Genomic DNA, 20,392 nt, shown 5'->3' with positions numbered 1-20,392 from the left:
CTGTGGTCCCCGGAAGCCCACGCCAGGTGCCACTGGACTCCCCCTGACCCCGCCTCTGTAAAGGAAATCAGTTACCTGTGATAATGAGAGAACCATTCATAGTCCCTATTCAGTCCCAGCTTGACAGAGTCAAATTTGCATATGAATTCCAGTTCAGCAGCTTCCTGTTGGATTCTGTTATTGAAAGGTTTCTGTTGAACTACAGCGACCTTTAAGTCTTTGATGGAATGTCCTGGTAGATTGAAGTGTTCTCCCACTGGTTTCTGGACGTTGCCATTTCTAATGTCAGATTTGTGTCCATTCATTCTTTTGTGTAGAGGTTGGCTGGTTTGTCCAATGTACAGAGCAGAAGGACATTGTTGGCACATGAGGGCATATATCAGATTGGAGGATGAGCAGCTGTAAGAGCCAGAGACAGTGTAGTTGATGCCATTGGGTCATGGTGGACTTGGAGCAACGCTTCCTCAGCTCCCATCCACTGGAACCACTACTATACTTAAGATTCCTGGATGACATCTTCATCATTTGGGCCCATGGGAAGGAAGCCCTTGAGAGATTTCATCAGGACTTCAACAACTTTCACCCTACTATCAACCTAAGCCTGGACCGCTCTACACAACAGGTACACTTCCTGGACACCACTGTACAACTACATAATGGACGGATAAATACCACCTTATACCGGAAACCAACAGACCGATACTCATATCTACATGCCTCCAGCTACCACCCTAAACATACCACTCGGTCTATTGTCTACAGCCAAGTCTTATGTTACAACCGTATCTGCTCCAAAGCTCTTGATCAAGACTCCCACTTAAGAGATTTACAACACGCATTTTTGGGGCTACAGTACCCACCAGATGATGTGAGGAAACAGATCAACAGGGCCAGACTAGTACCCAGAAACAGCCTGCTCCAGGACAAACCTAAAGGAACTAACAACAGAACACCGCTGGTTGTCACCTATAGCTCCCAGCTCAAACCCATCCAACGTATCATCACTGAGCTACAACCCATCCTAGAAAATGATACCTCTCTCTCAGAAGCCCTGTGTGGAAGACCTTTCCTTGCCTACAGACAGCCCCCCAACCTTAAACAACTTCTCACTTACAATCATGAATCGGCTAGCAGAGTCACCAGCACAGGTACCAGGCCCTGCAACAGACCCAGATGCCAGCTCTGCCCTTATATCTACCCAGGAAATACAATTACAGAACCCAATGGCATCAACTACACTGTCTCTGGCTCTTACAGCTGCTCATCCTCCAATCTGATATATGCCCTCATGTGCCAACAATGTCCTTCTGCTCTGTACATTGGACAAACCAGCCAACCTCTACGCAAAAGAATAAATGGACACAAATCTGACATTAGAAATGGCAACGTCCAGAAACCAGTGGGAGAACACTTCAATCTACCAGGACATTCCATCAAAGACTTAAAGGTCGCTGTAGTTCAACAGAAACCTTTCAAAAACAAAATCCAACGGGAGGCTGCTGAACTGGAATTCATATGCAAATTTGACTCTGTCAAGCTGGGACTGAATAGGAACTATGAATGGTTATCACATTATCACAGGTAACAGATTTCCTTTACAGAGGCGGGGTCTGGGGGAGCCCAGTGGCACCTGGCGTGGGCTTTCGGGGACCACGGTTCTCTTTGTCAGATGCATCTGACGGGGAGAGCTGTGGTTATCGAAGGCTTATACTACACTGGAATTGGATGGTCTAGCTGTTTCGCTGCTACAAACTAACACGGCAAACTCCTTTGAAGCCTCACACAAGCCAACTGATCTCCTCTCCAAAAGGAGATGTTTACATTTACTAGCAAAGGAATGTTTTGGTTGCATCCTCCCCCCCCCAATGCATCTTCTCTCTCCTCCCCTCCTCCCCCCTCCTCTTCTATATTTGACCAGTTTCTATACCATGCATCTGACGAAGAGAACTTGATTCTCGAAAGCTTATGCTACAATAAAATTGGTTAGTCTTAAGGGTGCTACTGGACTCTTTTTGATTTTGCTACCACAGACTAACACGGCTAACTCCTCTGCATCTTAATTTTTGGGTTCTGTAGAAGTAGGAAAAAATAAAAAATGAAGATAGGAAACCAGTTCTGTGATCAACAAAACAAGTCATGGCCCCTGCCATACTCCGGGGGGTTTGGGGTTCGCTGGTGTGTTGCAGGCCTGGGCTTCTTTGGGCGGGCTGTTAGGGACTTTGGCGTTCTTCGGGAGTGCTGGAGTTGCAGCTTGAGAAGCTGTGAGACACTAAGAAGGAAGGCAGTGATCAGCCTGGCCAGGGATTTCTAATCATAACACTTCTACTTCCTTTCTCTGCATGGATGGGAACCTGGGGGGGGGCTAGAGTAGAGTGGGGGGTGCCTGAAGGGGTGGGTAGTGCCTGAAGAATGTAATGCTTAACAGGGGGAGGGGACAGCCATTCCTATCAAGAAAGTCTGTACTGAACTCTCAGGTTATTAAAAGCTTAAGCTCATGCATCTTTGGACTCGTGCAGTGAAGTTGTTTGAGATTAAGCTGGCAGGCTCTGACAGTGTATTTATTCGAGAAGAGACACTCGTTCTCAGTAGGGAGGACCGTCAGCATACTTGGATAGTAAGTTAACTACTGAAAACCTGAACTCTTAATCATTAAACACACAATAGCTTATTAATTATTGTCAAGATATTTACATTTTAAAAAAATCCTGAAAATGACATATATGTCTACATTATTCATAAGAATTATCATTATATAACTCTTGGATGCTCTGACCTGTATAGCCCAGGTGAGCCTGATCTTGTCAGATCTGAGAAACTAAGCAGGGTTGGCCTTGGTCAGGAATTGGATGGGAGACCTCCAAGGGAGACCAGGGTTGCAGAGGCAGGCAGCTCTGACTTGAGGGCACTCTCCTCCACCAATTCTTGGATAAAAATTTCATTCAACACCTCCAGTGTACTCCTTCAAATTCTTAATTTTTCTATCTGTGGTCATTTTCCATTGGAAAAACTGAAAAAGCCCTCGAGATTTTTAATGCTATACATGTAGAATGAGTGAAAGGTTTTTTAAAACAAAGTTTTTTCACTCAAAAGGAATAAATTATTGTATAGGATGTTTGTTTACTTGTGTATTTATTTATGTCAGTTATAGTCTGCCTTTCTCACTGAGACTCGAGGCAGATTACATAGCATGTCCATAGTGTACGTAGAGAGTATGTAGATTTTTCCATTAAATCTGAAAAACAAATCTTAGCGTGTGTGCCTCCCCCGCCCCCCCCGGGGGGTCTTCATAGCTCTGCTTCCATTATCTTGACTATAATGCTTGGTTCACTTCAGTGGTATCAGGTGGCAACCGTGGCGTTCTGAAGGAGTAAGAAAGGGAGGCCCTTCTGTTAATATCAAAAGCAGTAGTTAGTCAGATACATGTCTGATGCCACATGGAACATGCAGGCCCTGCCAAAGGCCAAGCACAAAGGAAAAATTACTGACCATACTACAGTACTTATGGGAACTGTGCTCAGGATTTATTTTAGTTGATACACAAAGTAAAGAGTCCATGCAAACCAAATTGGGATATTATTACCTACTGAGTCCTTGCATGTTCTTTCCCCTCCAGTTAGAGCACCCTTCTCCTTATCCACTAAGGGTTTATTTCTGAAGCCTGTGGCTTTTGCTCTGGACCAACACAGCTGCCTGTGCCTTGGAGTGCAAATCTTTCGAATCTGTAACCAAACATGAACTCGACAAAGTAACTCCTCCTCAAACACACACTTGCTTTTAAATGCATGTTCTAAAGGTTTCATTCATCTGCTAATATACAGGGATGACTCTCTTCTACCCTCTTGCTATGCATTTCATGACAGGTACTTAAGAGTGATGCCCACCTGTCCCAGTCTTGTATCTATAAGCCTTGTTGCCCTTCTATACGGGGATGAGTACAGCAAGGTGACCATAATGTCCCGTTGTACCTCAGCCTGGGACTAAAATGCCAAAGGAACTGCAGGTTCGTGAAGCTTCACCGGTAAGGTGATTGTCGAAGATGCAGAAGATGAGCAGCATGCCTGAAGTCACAGTTCCCGTGTGCTTAGCTCTTGTGTTGTTTTTAGGAGCCTTAAACTGACCTCTTATATGGAATGTTTTCATCCCCAAGCAGTTTTTGTGTAGGTAGTTCATGCAAAAGTTACAGGCATTGCTTACTACATGTGGGCAGTGTCGACACTGGAGTAGCAAATTGTTACGGAGCTCCCTCCCATCTTAATTCTTGAACTCCTCTACTAGTTCTCATGTTATAGTTTCCCCAAAACGTTTGTTCTTAACCAATCACACCCTTGCATATACTTAGCATGTAGACAACTCATGTGCTTTTCAGTCACCTGTATTCAAAACTTGCTAAGCATATGGTTTGGCCTCCCGAAGTTTTGGTTTTTCATCGTGACCCTTACAGAGCCCTGCCTCCTACAGAACAAACTGAACTCTGTGTTCTTCAGTCAACCAAGCAGCGAGGGTCAAAACAAAGGAACTGCCCAGGAAACTGTCTTGGGGGGGGAGGTGTTGCATTTTTGTCAGTGTCATCAAATTGCATCTCCAAATAATGCAAGCCTCACATAGGAGAGTATGCCAAAGCAGTTGGTGCTGCCTTTGTTAAAGCTATAATTCTGCACTTTGTCTCCTTAAATATATTTAAATGTTTATGACAAGTATCTTAAATTGTTCTGTTTGAGGTTAATGAACTGCAAATGAAATGAGTAAGACATTTTTCATTCCTATGTCCTATTGAGTTTATAGCTAGTTCTGGTGAAGTTCCAGCTTTTTAAATAGTCGCTTTTTCTTCTCTTCTGTAGCCTTGAACGCTGCGTACCAAAGAAATGGTGATGGAGAAGCCAAGTCCGCTGCTTGTGGGGCGGGAGTTCGTGCGGCAGTACTATACCCTACTAAATAAAGCACCAGATTATTTGCACAGGTAACGTATAAAGATATAAATGGCTTCTGTGTCTTTGAATGAACTAGCTAGTTAATCACCTCTTATAACTGGGCAAGAATGGGTATTTATGTTATTTATTTATAATCCGCCTTTGTCACTGAAATCCAAGGTGGATTGCACAGTGCAAGGGAGAATAGAATAGAATCAACAGCTAAGACATTCACTGAGCAAAGTGCAATAATGAACCACAGTAAAGACATTCAGTGAAGGAGACACAACAGGGTCTGGCGGCAGAACATTTGGAAAGCCAGCATAAGGCCAAGCACAGAGATGAAACCTTTCGGAAACAAAATGTAACTAATTTATAGGGGATGTTTAGCAATGTGGAAGGTTCCCTAGTAGGCGTATGCAGACCTAGGCCTCAAGTGTTCTGTGCCCTGATTGCGTTTTTTGTTCTGAAATCCATCTTTGCAGTTAGTATACAAAAAAAGTATGTTCCATAAACTCCTGCCGTGAGCTCCGTGGTGGCCTTGGGTAAGCCACTCTTCTCAGCCCAGGTCCCCAGCGGTGTTGGGATGAAAATAACACTGACTTTGTTCGCTGCTCTGATCTGGGCACTGATCTGTCTAGAAGAGCAGTATGTAAGCAGTGGTGTTGTTGCTATAGTTTGCGGAAAGCTACGAATGCATATGTATGGGCTGCTGTTGATGGCCTGTTTGCAGACTGGTACCTGCAGAAGGTCCTGTTCAGATGAGTGAAACTGCTGATGGAGCTTAGGAAGAGAAATGTTCCTGCAGATCTTCGGGATCAAGGCTGTGAAGGGCTTTGCAAGTGAAAGCCAAAACCTTGAATTGAGTCTGGTCACTGATGTTTAGCTAATGGAGTGATTGCAGAATGGGAGAAATATACGTGCTCCTCCTAGCTCCCGATAGCATTCAAGTTGCAGCGTTCCGTGCCAGCTGGGTTCTCCAGCTTGACTTTGAGGGGATACCTATGAAGAATGCATGACAGTAGTCTAGCCCTGATGTCACCGTGGTGTGCATCAAGTTGGCTAGATGTGTCTGTCAGATGCTTAGGATCACCTGTCATATTCAGTACCCTCCTAAAGCTGATGCTGTTGGGGTGATTCTGTTATTTGAACCCAGGGTGGGAACCGTTTGTTCCTGTTGTAAGCTCCCCTGAGTCCTGTTGTGATTTCTCCCGAGCCTGGGAGCCTGCCTGACCTTGAGCAGTCCATGACTCACACAGTCTGTTTTCCTGCCTGCAGAGTCAGAGGACTGTTAGGAGAAAGGGGAGAATTAGGGGTCGCCTTGGGGAACCTGTATCTGCTTGATGCTTGTCTGTAGTCGCCAGTCCAAGCAAGGATGGCGTAAGAGCACGAAACTGGCATCTTATCAATAAAGAACTTTTACTCATGAAGGGAAGTCTCTTGAGAGTTGCCTGGCCTCCTGACAGTGTCACGGGAGGGAGCCATCTGCTAGTCTAAGGGGAATTGACGAAAGGCCTTTTTTGTGGCTGCATCAGTTGGCTTCTCTGCCAGAAGCACAGGATCCACTATAACCCCTAGACTCTTAAGCAAATAAGCGCGGATCAACAGAACCCCACTGAAAGTGGGAAGCAGGGTTTCCTTTAAAATCTCTGCCTTCCCAACTCGCATCATTTCCAACTTGTCCGTGTTCAGTTTCAATTTGTTTGCTTTCAGCCGTTTGATCACAGCTCTCAGGCAGCGACTCAGGACCTCCACTGCATCACCAGGGGATTTGGATAGAGAGAAATGGAGCTGGGTATCATCTACATATTCATGACCTCCAGTTCCATTGCTATTCATGATTTCTCCTAAAGGCTTTACATAGAGATTGAATAACATGGCAGATAAGATTGCACCATGTGAAACCCTGCAAGAAAATTCCCACACTGAAGGTACCTGGTCTCAGCAGCAGCTCTTTGAGTCCGTTTCATGAGGAACAATATAAACCAGTCCAAGGCATACACCCTGCTACCTACTTCTGCCTCCAAACTCCTCAACAGGATGCTGTGGTCTACTGTGCCAAGACTGCAAGATAATACATTCTGTCGGATATATTAAAATGATACCATTCGTGTGTGAGCAAACAGCTTCTTAAATTGCAATGCCACTATTGAATCAGGGTTATAAAATGTTTTAGTACACTTTGTTAAGAGACTATGTAATATTATAACTGAATATGTAAATCAAAATCAAATAGATTTTTAGTGGACAATTGTACTGAAGAGCACAAAAAACTAATTAACAAATGGGAGGCCGCCTTTATATTTCTTGTGGTGAGGTAACTTTCTCTTGAGAACCCTGGATTGTTGTATTTTTGAAAATTCTTTTAAAAATTGTGTTAATGCATGTAATAAACAGAGCCATTCAAGTGATCCATGGGCAATATTCCAAAATCTTGTATGTATCTGAAGTAGAGATGAGCAAGAACCGGAAAAAAATGAACCACGAGGTTCGTGGTTCGTGGCATTTCATGAACCACGAACTTTCATGAACCTGCCCCAGTTCGTGAACCAGTTCGTTTGGTTCGTGAAAATGTCACCTCCAGGTCAGAAAATTGTCATTTCCGGGCCAGCAGAAGGTCTGCCGGAAGTCCATCCCCTGTTGCCTAGGAAACTGATTGATCGGCGCCAGGCTGTCTGCAGTGACGAACCAAAAAACGAAGCAAACGAACCAGCCTAAAGTTCTTGGTGGTTTGTCAGAAATGGGCTGTGATGAACCGCCAGTTCGCAAACCACGAACCAGCCTGATTCATCATGAACTTTGTTTCATATTTCGGTTCGTGCCCATCTCTAATCTGAAGGGAGCAAGGAGACAGTGCTGTGGTCATTGACTTTTGCAGTTTCTTTAGAATCCCTGCACTGTCTGTTTGGTCATATGAAAAAGAATTCTGGAATAAACAAGCGTGTTTTCTAATTATTGTAAAATGTCTGGCTGAGGTTGGTAACAATATGACAGGCAACAGCTCCATCAGTGATTGCATCTAACCATTCCCTCCTGCAGGGATAGGCAGTGTTTTGAGAAGGAGGAACTTCGTTCCCCCCCCCCCCCCTGCCTGTAAAGAACTTCACTGCAGTTGAGGTAGCACCCTGGCAATCATGCCTGTTGTGGTTGGGAAGTGCACAATAAAGGAGGTGAGATGCAACAAGATACTTGACTCCTGATCTGTAGCTGAGGCAGAGTGGTTGAAACCCAGCTATTGGAGGAGTGAGAGACTGTGCTGGCCTTGGTATGGAGGACAAAAGAAGAGCAGAAGATGATGATGTGTGTTAACATGACTGGCTGTGTATTAAAATGACTGTAAATCCTGATTCCTCCCTTAATGGCTCCAGAATCAACCTACACATCCATTGTTTAATACACATTTTCTGTGTATATCATTTTAAAGAGAATTTTGCAAAGTTCTATAACCCAGTAATAGTTTTTCAAACTATGTTTGTGTCATATACCTGGTAAAGCTGACTTGCAAGAAGAGTCATAATTTGTTTAATTTTTCTCTGATCTTCAGTTGGACCTCTCCAAGGAAAAGTAGGTTAATGACCCTTTATTGTATTGATATTCTTATGTTTTCACTAAAAGTTAATACAGAATTTCTCAAAGTGGAGTGTGGGGATCCAGACATCCTCAGATGTATTCCAGGAGACCCACGAATCCTTGATAAGAAAAGGACAAGCCCCTCTCACGTCATATGTGAGAACCTCTCAATTTTCTACATGGCTCAGGGGAAGGGAATAGGGGTGTGCACCCCAACAAAAATCCGAGAAAGATTCTCTGATCAGTTTTGGACAGATCACAGAAATCTGGGTTAATTTGGCCTTTACTTCCTATGGGGAAAACTGTCTGGGGGCTCTCCAGAGGTGCTGAGGGGTCATTTTTCAACCAAACTTCACCAGGTTTACAGGGAACCTACTGCTGACTATCCTCTAAAGACCCCTCATGTTTCATGAAGATTGAACCCCGGGGTCCAATTCTATTGGCCCCCAAAGAAGGCACTCCCAGCCACTCCATTGTTTTCTGTGGGGAAAAAGGTCACGGCTGACTCCCACTGCAGAAATAAACTGGGGCAAAGCACGTTCCCAAATGCAAGCTCCACACGCAGCCCAAGAGAACCAAACCGAGGTCCCCCCACTACCCACGTGCCTCTGAATAAGCTGCACAGAGCCACCCTCCATTCTTCCCTACGACAAGAGAGTTTCCAAGCTGGTTCTTGGGGCACAAACACACAAGGATGTTATTGAAAATGTTGTGTATGTCGACAATATAAGGTTTTTCCATGTTCCCCAAATTTTCCCATTTTTAGTTAGAAAAACTGAGGAAGTCCTCAGACTTTTTCATGCTAAACATTTTTAGTGTGAAAACCCCTGCCTTAAGACTTCTGTGCATTCGTATGTGTGCCTGTTCTCAAGTCACGGCTGATTGATGGTGACACTTTAGGGTTTTCAAGGCAAGAGATGTCCAGAAGTGATTTGCTGTTGCCTGCCTTTTCATAGCAATGCTGGCCTTCCTTGGTGCCCGCCCATCCATCACCAAATACTGAGGAGGGCCAACCTGCTTAGCTTCCAAGATCTGATAAGCTCGGGCTACCTGGACCATCCCGGTCAGGGCAAGAAGCCTTTTACTCCTAAAAGAGAAAAAATGCCATAGGAGGGTTCTCCCCCCCTCCCCCCGCCTCCCTGTCCTAGGGGCTGGAGGAGCAGGAAATGTTTTTCTTCTCCCCCCCCCACCCAGCCTTTACATCTCTTACCTTGGGTCCTAGCAAGGCTAAACCACTTAGGCAACAACATATGAAGGGGAAGTTGATTTTAAAAAAAATCAGTTTTGATCTCTTAAGAGTAGCCCTAAAGCACTAAAAGGCTTTAGGTTCCCACGTTGAGGTTCCCAGGCGGAAGGCTTGAGGGCTCTTGGAGGCTAGCTGCAGTGGAAACCAAGGTTTGAACTAGTTTGTTTTGGTGAGTATCTGGCTACTAAATACTTCAGAATATTTTATATGCTGTGCCTTTTTGGTTAAAACTTTCCTCCCACTTCACCTAATCTGGGCCCAAGCAGCTATGGATTCCCCCCATCGGACAGTCAGCCACGCCCACTTCCTCCTGTGCTGTTTCCTGTGCTGTGCTACTGGACAGAAAACACTGGGTTTCTGGGTAAAATGCAGTTTGTCCACTTCCCTTAGAAGGGAGAAGGGAGCTTGTTGATGTAGGGCTAAATTAGGGCTTGGAGTTAAGATGACTCTGTTCAGATGAATCAAAGGGACTGAGTTTAAGCAGCGTTTTCCAGAAAAATGCCAGTGAATTTTGTTAAGCTCTACTTTTATTATTTAGTCTGTAAATTGGTCTATCAGACAGTCTTATTTGGGACTTCATTTAAATGTCTTGGATCAATTTGTAGCTTGACTGCAGCCCTTATTGCTTAATGTTATACAGTTAAACAGGAAACCAAGTATTAAACTGCGTAGACTGCGTCTAAGGTTCTTCGCAAACCCTGTGCTTCATTGTCTTTGCAGGTTTTATGGCAGAAATTCTTCTTATGTCCATGGTGGGCTGGATGCCACCGGCAAACTCCAGGAAGCGGTGTATGGCCAGTCTGTACGTACTGAAAACCCAAAACTTTGATTCTGTTCTGACCTACAATCACTGAGTAGTGCCTTGATCTTGACTTTCCACTATTAAAAATAACGTTCTGTGGCAGTCTGTTGAACATACTGCTGAATAAAGAGATCTAACCGAGTTTTAATACAGCCGATTAGCCATAAAATTTCCAATGATCAGAGTAAAACATTGGCAGTCAAATGAATAGCAGCAGCTTCTTTAAGTTGATGGCTCTGAGTAACCAACTTGGCCTTGCACAGTTTTGGTCAGGTTAAATGCATGTCCTCACTGAAGCCAGCACTGGTCAGTCGTTCTAGGATCTAAGTGAAAAGTTAAAGCAGGTATTCTGATAGGTTATTGCCATCTAGGGATGTGTGGCTAGATTCAGTGTGAATGGCAAGACCTCCTGTTTTCCAGGAGGACTTTTAAGTTGCCTGACAGAAGAAGCTATAGCAAAATGCTGTTCCGTACCTGGCAGGCCAGAGGTCACGTGTAGGCAGCCAGCGACGAGCAGAGCAGGAACTGTCACAGCTGGGGACTCGGATCTCCAGAGGGGTACCTGGTGCTTGGTAGGAGGAAGCTGTCCAGTCTCAAGGACATACTTGTTGGGTAAGGAATATTGACCCGTCAGAGGTTGGAGCTCAATTGAAGGATTACATATGGAATTGATCGCCCCACCCTTTCCTGTAGCCAGTTTTAGGTCCTCGATCCTTCTAAGATCTAGAGAGTTGTGTCTTCTTTCTGGATGAGACTGGAGTGTGGAAGGCTGCAAGCTGCTAGGCATGAACTCCACTGCCTGGTCCAGGCTGTGGCTCCGCATTTCTTTGTTTCTGAGAGCACTGGAGACAGAGGGGTCCGCCTAGAGGTTTCCTGGTTTTCCTGTTCCTGGGATCTTGAACAAGAGCCTGCTGTTTGAGGAGAGGCTTTCAGGGTTCACAAAGAGAACCAGCAGACCATGTGGTGGCCCTCTTCTCGACGAGTCTACCTAGACTGTGCAAGGGCAAGTCTTAACACGCAATAAGTTGGCATTACAAGCCTTGATGTAAGTATCGGAAGTTAGACTTGGGAAGATAACTTTGATTTTAAAATTTTTAAAAAATTGCATACCAACTGTTAGGCATTTACAATGGCTAATTCTTTTATACATAAAATGAATGCCATTTAACATAGCTCATATAGGCAAAGTAATTGCATAAAGGGTATATTGTACTGAAATGCGTTATTCTGAGACAAAATAAATCTAGCCCACTTCTGGAAAAAACTTACTCTGAATTACTACTTTCTCTATTCAGTTCATCATAAGTCCAGTGAATAAACCTGTTCACTGAACTCTCTAAAACCGTTTTACTCCTGGGGAATATGTGTTTTTCCAGCAATAATTACTTTAGTAGCAACCAGCAAAGTCAATACGCCCTCCAAATTCTAATCCTTCACTAACCATTCCGTTCTATTCTTTATTCCATACTCACTGTCAGGGAGTATACTCAAGTATACTCACCATGCTCAAGTCAACTGACGTTAATGCTAGCAGATTGGTTAGGGTTTTTCACAACAGGAACCCAAACAAACCAGGGGGGGCTTGAGTTTTGGTGGGGGGGCAGAATGTCAGGGTCTTAGCATCCCCTGCCGTACTTCAGGAGACTGCTGGGTAAAGGCCTGGGCCCAGGACTGGGCTGTAATGGACGTGGTGCTCTTAGGTGAGAGACGGCTGCGGCTGTCTCCTGTGTTTCTGTAAAAGCGTGCAGAGGAGGGGGGGCCCTCCTGAGCTTACCTGTCTCCAACTTATCTGACTACCTCCAATGCTCAGCCTGGGAAGGGGAACTGTTGTCATGGATTCATAACCTTGAACTTTCTAAAACATCCTCTCCGCTTTCCTTCATAGTCGTTTTGCTTTGCTTTTGCCTTACACCCACCATGGCTGTTGGGGGATGGGAAGCGGGAACCTAGGCTAGGCTGGTAACTAGCGGGAGGGAACTGGGCTGTACTTAGATTTCAATATAGGCTTGTAGCTTGGCGCAGAATTTCATTCTTGGCAATGAACCTATACTGGATTGCTGAACTCGTAGGTTATCAATAAAGCTTTAACTCATGCCGTTCTGAACTCATGCAGTGAAGTTACTGAGATCCACCTGGAAGAACCTGACATTCACAGACAAGAGTCATAAGTAGAAAAATTCACTAATTCAAAGGTACAGAATAATATGGTTTAATAGAGTAATAATTAACAAATAACCAGAGATACTAAGTACAAAGTATAAAATATATCATTAGGAGAAAAAAAATCATTAAACCCCATAGATAAAAATTTTGCCACAGCAAGAATTACACTTGGGTCAATATCAGCTAAAAGCTTTGTTATTACTTCTTGTTTCAAAACACACCATCATTTCTGAATGTATACTATTTCTAACAAATTCATACTTACAGTCAGTAAAAAGATGCCAAATAGCATCTAGATTCCCTGATTTACTGTCACAAAATTGTTCAGAAACGGGAATCCCTAAAAAGCTGCCTGTTAATTCCCGTGTGGCAAAACATTTAATCTAGCCTTACTGAAAAGTATTCTATATTTGGGGATAGTTAAAAATTTGCAATATGCAGGTAAAAACTTTGGAACAGGACGATCCAAATAGTAGAGAGAACTCGTGCACTATAGCTGGTGTACCAATTATCCAAGTATAATTCTTGTATAATTTTTTTTTAATGAAAGTTTTTTATTCCTCTTTATGTTTTTTAAGACTACTATTCTGGCCTTTATTGGCATTTTAAAGTGATATACTTACGTAGAGCTCCAAATCATGTCGTCTTGAATCTATTAAAGTCCATATTCAATAAATCTTTACCTGGTTTAGAGGTTGTGACAATGTTACCTTAATTTCAGCTATTAGGCATTATTTTATTTTGTATCATCATTAATAATTAATGTGTATTCAGGTATTTTTCATAAAATTGCTTATAAACTTTTGAGATAAAACCATCTAAACCTGGTACTGTATTGTTTTTACAATTTTGAACTGTTTAACTTCTTGCATATTTGGCACTAGAATCATCTGTAAATCTTTGCCTTTTAGGCATATTCAGAAATTTAATTTTTAATTTTTTCCCTCATGTTTGGATTGTTGTTCATATATAACTTTTTTGAAGATAATCATTAAGTACATTACTAGAAACAATGGGGTTTTTTTTTGCTCTTCCAATTTATTACAGCATCCAATATCCGTTTTAGACATGTTCTGAGTAGAGATGGGCACGAAACGGAACGCGAACCAAAAAGAACCACGAACTTGGCCGGTTTGTGGTTCATGAACCAGGGGTTCGTGAAAGCTTGTTTTCCATGAACTTCCACGAACTGGTCTACTGGTTCATTTGGTTCGTGTTAAACTGATATGCCCTTTTCTGTGCCACTGCAACGGATCAGCTGCTTGTCGGGGATCTCCCTGACAAGCAACTGATCCGCAGGTTTAAATGCCCCTTTCCGTGCCGTTGCAAAGTGGCACGGAAAGGGGCATTGAAACTCCACGAACCGGTTTGCGAACTAGCCCCAGTTCGTGAAGTTCGTGGTTTGTGAAAACACACGAACCACGAATTGCACAGTTCATTTTTTTCGCAGTTCATGCCCACCTCTAGTTCTGAGTAAAGCAAGGAATTGGATCCAGAAATCCATAGATGCATCACACATCTTTTCCTTGTTCCCCTACCCCACAGTGGCCTTTGCCAGTTTAGAGAAAGTTGGTTCCTGGGATCTTGGGAATCTGGATTATATTGGTTCCATTATTTTCTCAGAAGAGGGGAACAAAGAAAAGGTCTTGCCATGTATCAGTTCCATCCTCTGATGGGTTGCTGGATCGAACCCTTGAAGTTGCCAAAAGCTTGACTAAGAAACATGGGGGGATAGATAATATATATAATACCTCCAAACATCTATAAACAGTATTTATTTGAGTCCTTTGGTTAGAGATGTAAAATTCCCAGAAATTTTCATTCCATGGGGGAAAAAACGATGTTTTCTCATTTTTTTCCCAAGGAAAAAGGGGAATTTTGGAGGAAGTTGAAATATATGCAGTACGTGCTGTTTTATCAAACCTAAACTAATTTTAGCACTTTAATAATGTAACCTGTATAAATTATAACTTATTTAGCATATAAAATTGCGACATTTGACATATTTCTGGAATTGCAAATACCTTAGTTTTTTACATGCAGAACTGCAAATATACCCAGTGCTTCAGAGAGAACTCCAGACTGGTGCACTCTATGCAGCCGCACCTTCGAGTTTGCTGTCTGAGAAGTTGAAAAAATTGGAGTTAAACAGAAAAGACAGCTTTGTGGTAAATAACATAAAACATATTTATTTTATGTAGAAAAAGAGTCAAACTCATACTAAAACTAGAAGCATATTTATAATGTTAAAGCATCGAACTATTCAGTAGTGTATTATCAGCATACGTATTGTGGCATTTTAATTATGTACAAAATTAATCCCATTTAAAAATGAAACTATCATCACCTCAAAGTCTCTAAATAGAATCAGTTTCTAAAACTTCGGACTCTGAGCCTTCATGTTTATCCTCATGCAGCTCTGCTGAAAACTTGAGATTTGCAGCAGTTGAAACAAGCTTCTCTACTCTTTCACACCTTCTGGGTGCAGAAATGCATCTTGTATATGTTTACAGCAGGCCCATCTTGTCTTTAAAAACATTTCACTCATTCTAAAAGAGAAAATATTACACGAGAGTTTCCACCCCAGTACTGCCCCAAATTTCCAATGTTTCCATGGGGGGAGGGGGGATGAAAAAAGGGCCTTGGGACAAATTGGGGGTGGGGGGGGGGGGTTCCAGGCTTTTCCATACCTGCCTCTGGTTCATTTCCTCAGAGGTACTATACTTTGGGAATATGTAGAATGATCAGATCCTACTCTCAATTCCCTTCCTCCAAAGTCATCTTACACAAATCTTACTTCAAGGTTTGTCTGATTACAGTCACATCATAACTGTAAGTAAGAAATTGTTACTGCTTTTTAAAGTTCAGTAAAACAGGAATCCAGTGGCACTAACCGTTTATTTCAGTTTTTTGTGAGTTAGAGCTCACTTCATGAAATGCATGGGAGTGTTAACTCTATAAAGGCACAATTTGTATTCACAATGGGGCGGGCACAGAGACTGGTTTAAAATGAGACACAAAGAATAATCAGTTCACTCAGTATGGGGGTGAGGTACTTTCATTTGTCGAAATATAAAATCGAGTGCAGGATGAAATTACAGCAGTAGGAACAATAGAAAGTTGCACGGATATAGCTGAAATAAAATGCATTTACAGATAGTAAAAAAGACCAGTTTATGAATAATACTTCACCAATTTTTCTTTGTGTCCTCCTTTAGATGCTATTCTGTAGCAGAATACTTTGGGTATAATTAGAATTATCAGATCCTACTCCTAATTCCCTTCCTCCAAAGTCATCTTACACAAATATTACTTCAAGATTTGACTGATTACAGTCACAAAGTAACTTTAAATAAGAAATTGTTACTTCTTTTTTTTTTGTAACAATTTTTATTGGGTAGGTCAACATATATGTACATTCTTAAATTCCAGTTTTTCCTTCCCTTGAATAATTGTTATATGTCCCCCCTCCCTTTTCTTGTATCGACTTCCAACAGCACTAAAACCATTCTATTTCTTATCCTTAACTCTAATTTAGTATCTCATCTCTATCATCCAAGGTAAAGCCTCTACATGTCTATCTTTTTTAACAATTCTCAAAAATCAACAATTTTCCTCTTACATCCAATTCATTTTCTAGATAGTCTTTCAGTTTCTGCCAGTCTTCTTGAAATTCCTTTAAGTCTTGTTCTTTTAATTTCCTCGTCAATTTGTCCATCTCTGCCATGTATAACAGTTTTTGTATCCATTCGTCAGTTCCCGGTAGTTTCTCTTGCTTCAAGTATTGTGCATATAATGTTCTTGCTGCCACTATCATATAAAATAGCAGTGTTCTGTCTCTTATATTAATCTTTTCCATATTTAATCCTAACAGTAATAGCTCCGGGCTTTTAGTCAAATTGCCCTTCAGAATTAGCAACATTTTCTCATATATCTTAGTCCAAAAAGATTTAGCTTCCTCGCATGTCCACCACATATGGTAAAAAGAACCTTCATGTTGTTTACATTTCCAACATTTGTTTGACATGTCTTTACTCATATTGGCTATTTTTTTGGTGTCATATACCATCTATATAACATTTTATAACAATTTTCTTTTATATTGACACATGTTGATATTTTCAGTGTATTTTTCCATATAATACATAATTGTAATTTCTCTATTGACATTTATTGTCCATTTCACCATCTGAGTCTTAACTAATTCATCTTGTGTACCATTTCAATAATAATTTATACAATTTAGATATCATTTTCTCTCCACCTCCAAACAGCAGATCTTCTAATTCCGAATTCTTATTCTTAAATCCCACCTTTCTTTTTATCAACTTCAAATAAGTCATTAATTTGTCTGTATTGCAACCAACCGTATTTAAACAGAAGTTATCCATCCTTCTCCCTCATGTTCAGTCCGTGGTTTATCACTTCTGGTGGAGCTATCCACATTGGCCTTTTCTCCCCTACATATTTTTTTATATTTTTGCCAAATCATGAATATATTCTTTTTTACATAGTGATGTTGGAACATACATTTTATGCTTATCATACCATAAGTACTCATGCCATCCAAATATATTATTGAAACCCTCCAGAGCTAACAGTTTTTGATTAGATAATTTAACCCAATCTTTCATTCACAATAAACATACTGCATCATGGTAAAGCTTCAGATTTGGTAGCTGTAATCCACCCCTTTCTTTAGCATCACACAGTACCTTCATCTTCACTCTCGGTTTTTTCCCCGCCCAGACAAAGTCTGAAATTTTCTTTTGCCATTTATCAAATTGTTTCTTATCTTTTACAATTGGGATAGTTTGTAATAAAAACATCATCCTAGGTAACACATTCATCTTAACAACTGCTATTCGCCCCATCAGCGATAGATTTAGTCTATTCCACTTCCCCATGTCTTTTTCTATTTGTGCCTGTAGCTTTTCATAGTTATTTTTAAACAGATCTATATTTTTCATTGTAAGGCCTATTCTCAAATATTTTGTTTTTTGGACCACCTCACACTTTACTGTCTCCATTAGATCCTTTTGTCTTTTCCTGGTCATATTCTTGCAGAGCAATTTCGACTTTGATTTTTTAATATAAAATCCTGCCAGTTCTCCAAACTCTTTAATTTTTTCCAATAATACTGGTAAAGTCTGGATTGGATCTTCCACTATAAACATCACATCGTCTGCAAATGCTCTGAATTTAAAAGAGAAGCCTCTCAACCTTATACCTCTAATACTTTCATCTTCTCTTATTTGTCTTAACAATATCTCCAATACCATCACAAACAGTAAAGGTGAAAGTGGGCATCCTTGTCTTGTGTCTTTTCTTACTTTGAAGCTTTCTGTCAAATCATTGTTTATGCATAATGTCGCTTTTTGATCCTTATATATTACTTTAACAGCATTTATAAATTCTGTCCTTTTATATTGTTATATTTAACAATGTTAAATTGTTACTTCTGACTTTTTTTTTAAATGGAAATTTTGGGGGAAATTGAAATATATGCAATACTCACTGTCCTATCAAAACTGAATCTAATTTTACTGCTTTAACATAAAATGCATAATTTATAACTTACTTTGTTGATAGAATTGCAATAGTTAAAAGTATTTATGAAATTTAAGTTCATTATCATGTCTTCTGTGTAATCCCACACGGGAACTGCACATGCGCAGGCCAGCTGCAGACGTTCTAAAACTCCTACGGGTGTGAGATTCTCGCTGTCATGTCTGCATACCATTCATCCATGCCGTTCATATATATTGATTTGCTCACACTGTGTACCTGTATGTTCTCATATTATGCTCATATACTGTGACCATTATATTCATGCCATCTTTGGCCTGCCTGAAAACGAAAGTACTAATGCTGAGCCTGTTATCTCTGGAGTCTGCTTGTTGACCTTGTACTATACTGTAACTCTTTGCAAGAGACAGGGAGCTGAATTCCTTGTAATCTTCTGCCTTTCTCTGGCCAGACAAAGCTATTGTGTTTCTCATGAGAATCTGGGATTTTTGCGCCTAGTTGCTGACTGCTCAAGGGGGAGGAGAGAATCATGCTCCTTATATCCAAGTGCATCTGTTTGGAACCCCATTCCTGCCAACTTACCCATCTTTGAATGTACCTGTGAACTTAATGGATCTCTATAATAAAACCTTTTCATCCAAGACACTGGAGTGCTTGCTGTGAGGGGTTTGGGGATCTATCTGTCATGGACTGCCATCCCTCGAACTGACACTCGCCTTGTCTTTTCGCATGCCTTTCTCCCCGGTGCAGCTATAAAAGGCGAGGTGAGTGGCTCCCTCCCTCAGTTCTTCTTGAGCCGCTGCTCAGGAAGGACTTCTTGATATTGATACGGTTGATGTGAATTTGGGCCTTTGGATCCATGGTGATGACGGCTGTATTCAAGAAGTGTTCATATTGTGGAACCAAGATGACCCAATCCAATGGGCATGGAAAATGCCTTCTTTGTCTGGGTGACAGCCATGACACTGTAAGGTTTGTGGTCTGCAAACAGTTTATGCCTGAGGCTCGCCATGAAAGGATGTCATACTTAAAAGTGATTTTATGGGAGTTGGCCCTGAAGGGTGCGTCTGACTCCTACAACACAAAGGCCACAAAGAAAGAACTGCAGTGCCCGGAAAAAGCCTCCTCGGTTCCTCCTTCAACCTCAGCTTCAAGAGCTGATAAAGAGGGCTAGTTGGCTCCAGTGACTCAGTCTACAGTTCCGCCTCAGTGCCAGTCAGAACCACCATCTAAAAAGGCGAAGCTTAAATCTAAGCATGCCAAGAAACAGCTGACTTCCAAGTTGCATAAGAGTAAGAAGTCCTCCTCTTCAGCTTCTGCCACATCAGTGGACTCAAGCTCTCCTGCGGTTCTGAGAACGTCTCCAAACCCTAGAAGGCATTCCGCCTCAATTCCTTCTCTATCAGAGGGTGAGATCACAGAGTGTGTTGGGATGACGATGGCTATCTCCCCTCTGCCTCCTTCCCTTGTACGATCGGCAGAAAGACACAAGGCTTCTTCAGAACCACCCAAAGCAGATAATCGCCTGGACCTCGCTTCACATCATAGACAGTGTCGGTACCACTACTCTCCTTGCAGTTCCCCGTACCATTACTATACCTATGATTTTGAGGGATCTCCTGGCTTGTACCCGCCACCTCATTATTATTTCCATGAAGAAGACATGTATGTACCAGTTCTAACTGAACTGAGATGTAGAAAGGTCAATCCTACACCAGTTCCTGAGAATGCTGCCATGTCGGTTCCAAGTGTGAACCCTGCATCGTAGTCGGATGATGACTCCAAAGTTGGGTCAGATATTGTATCGAAACCTTCTCCACTGGAGTTCCTGACAGAGGATTCCACTGTGTCTCCAAGTGAAGATCTTTGTCTTTACGCGCAACAATTAATGTGTGTTGAGATCTCTGGATATTGAAGTGACCTACTCTGCTCCGACTGCTTTGGATCTGGCATTCAAGGTCTTCCACACTGAAACCTCCAGGCCAGTAGCATTCCTGATCATGCAGGGCATGATGGATGTCATGAAAGACATATGATCCAGGCTGGTCTCGACTCCGGCAATTTCTAAGAAACTTGATAATATGTATAAGACGAAAAAGGAAGAATCAAGCTTCCTTTTCACCCAACCTCCTGCCAGCTCTATTGTCACCGAGTCTCTGCAGGGCAAGAGCCTTC

The 20,392-nt window shown here is 41.9% G+C and overlaps 1 protein-coding gene across 2 annotated transcripts in view; it reads left to right on the top strand.

Moving 5' to 3' along the window:
• Window positions 1-20,392, top strand: part of G3BP2 (G3BP stress granule assembly factor 2) — a 124,091-nt gene that overhangs the window by 9,777 nt on the left and 93,922 nt on the right. Inside the window, exons 2-3 of one of the 2 annotated variants that reach the window (XM_054991168.1) lie at window positions 4,839-4,957; window positions 10,444-10,525. In XM_054991168.1, coding sequence (XP_054847143.1) covers window positions 4,863-4,957; window positions 10,444-10,525 — 177 coding nt within the window. In that variant the 5' untranslated portion in view covers window positions 4,839-4,862. Of the gene's footprint in view, window positions 1-4,838; window positions 4,958-10,443; window positions 10,526-20,392 lie in introns of those variants that run through there. The other variant, XM_054991169.1, reaches the window with a different exon arrangement.

Source organism: Eublepharis macularius, chromosome 11, assembly GCF_028583425.1.
Source record: "Eublepharis macularius isolate TG4126 chromosome 11, MPM_Emac_v1.0, whole genome shotgun sequence".
NCBI classification, from domain to species: Eukaryota; Metazoa; Chordata; class Lepidosauria; order Squamata; family Eublepharidae; genus Eublepharis; species Eublepharis macularius.
The sequence above is the reverse complement of the archived record's forward strand: the minus strand, read 5'-3'. Positions and strand labels throughout refer to the sequence as shown.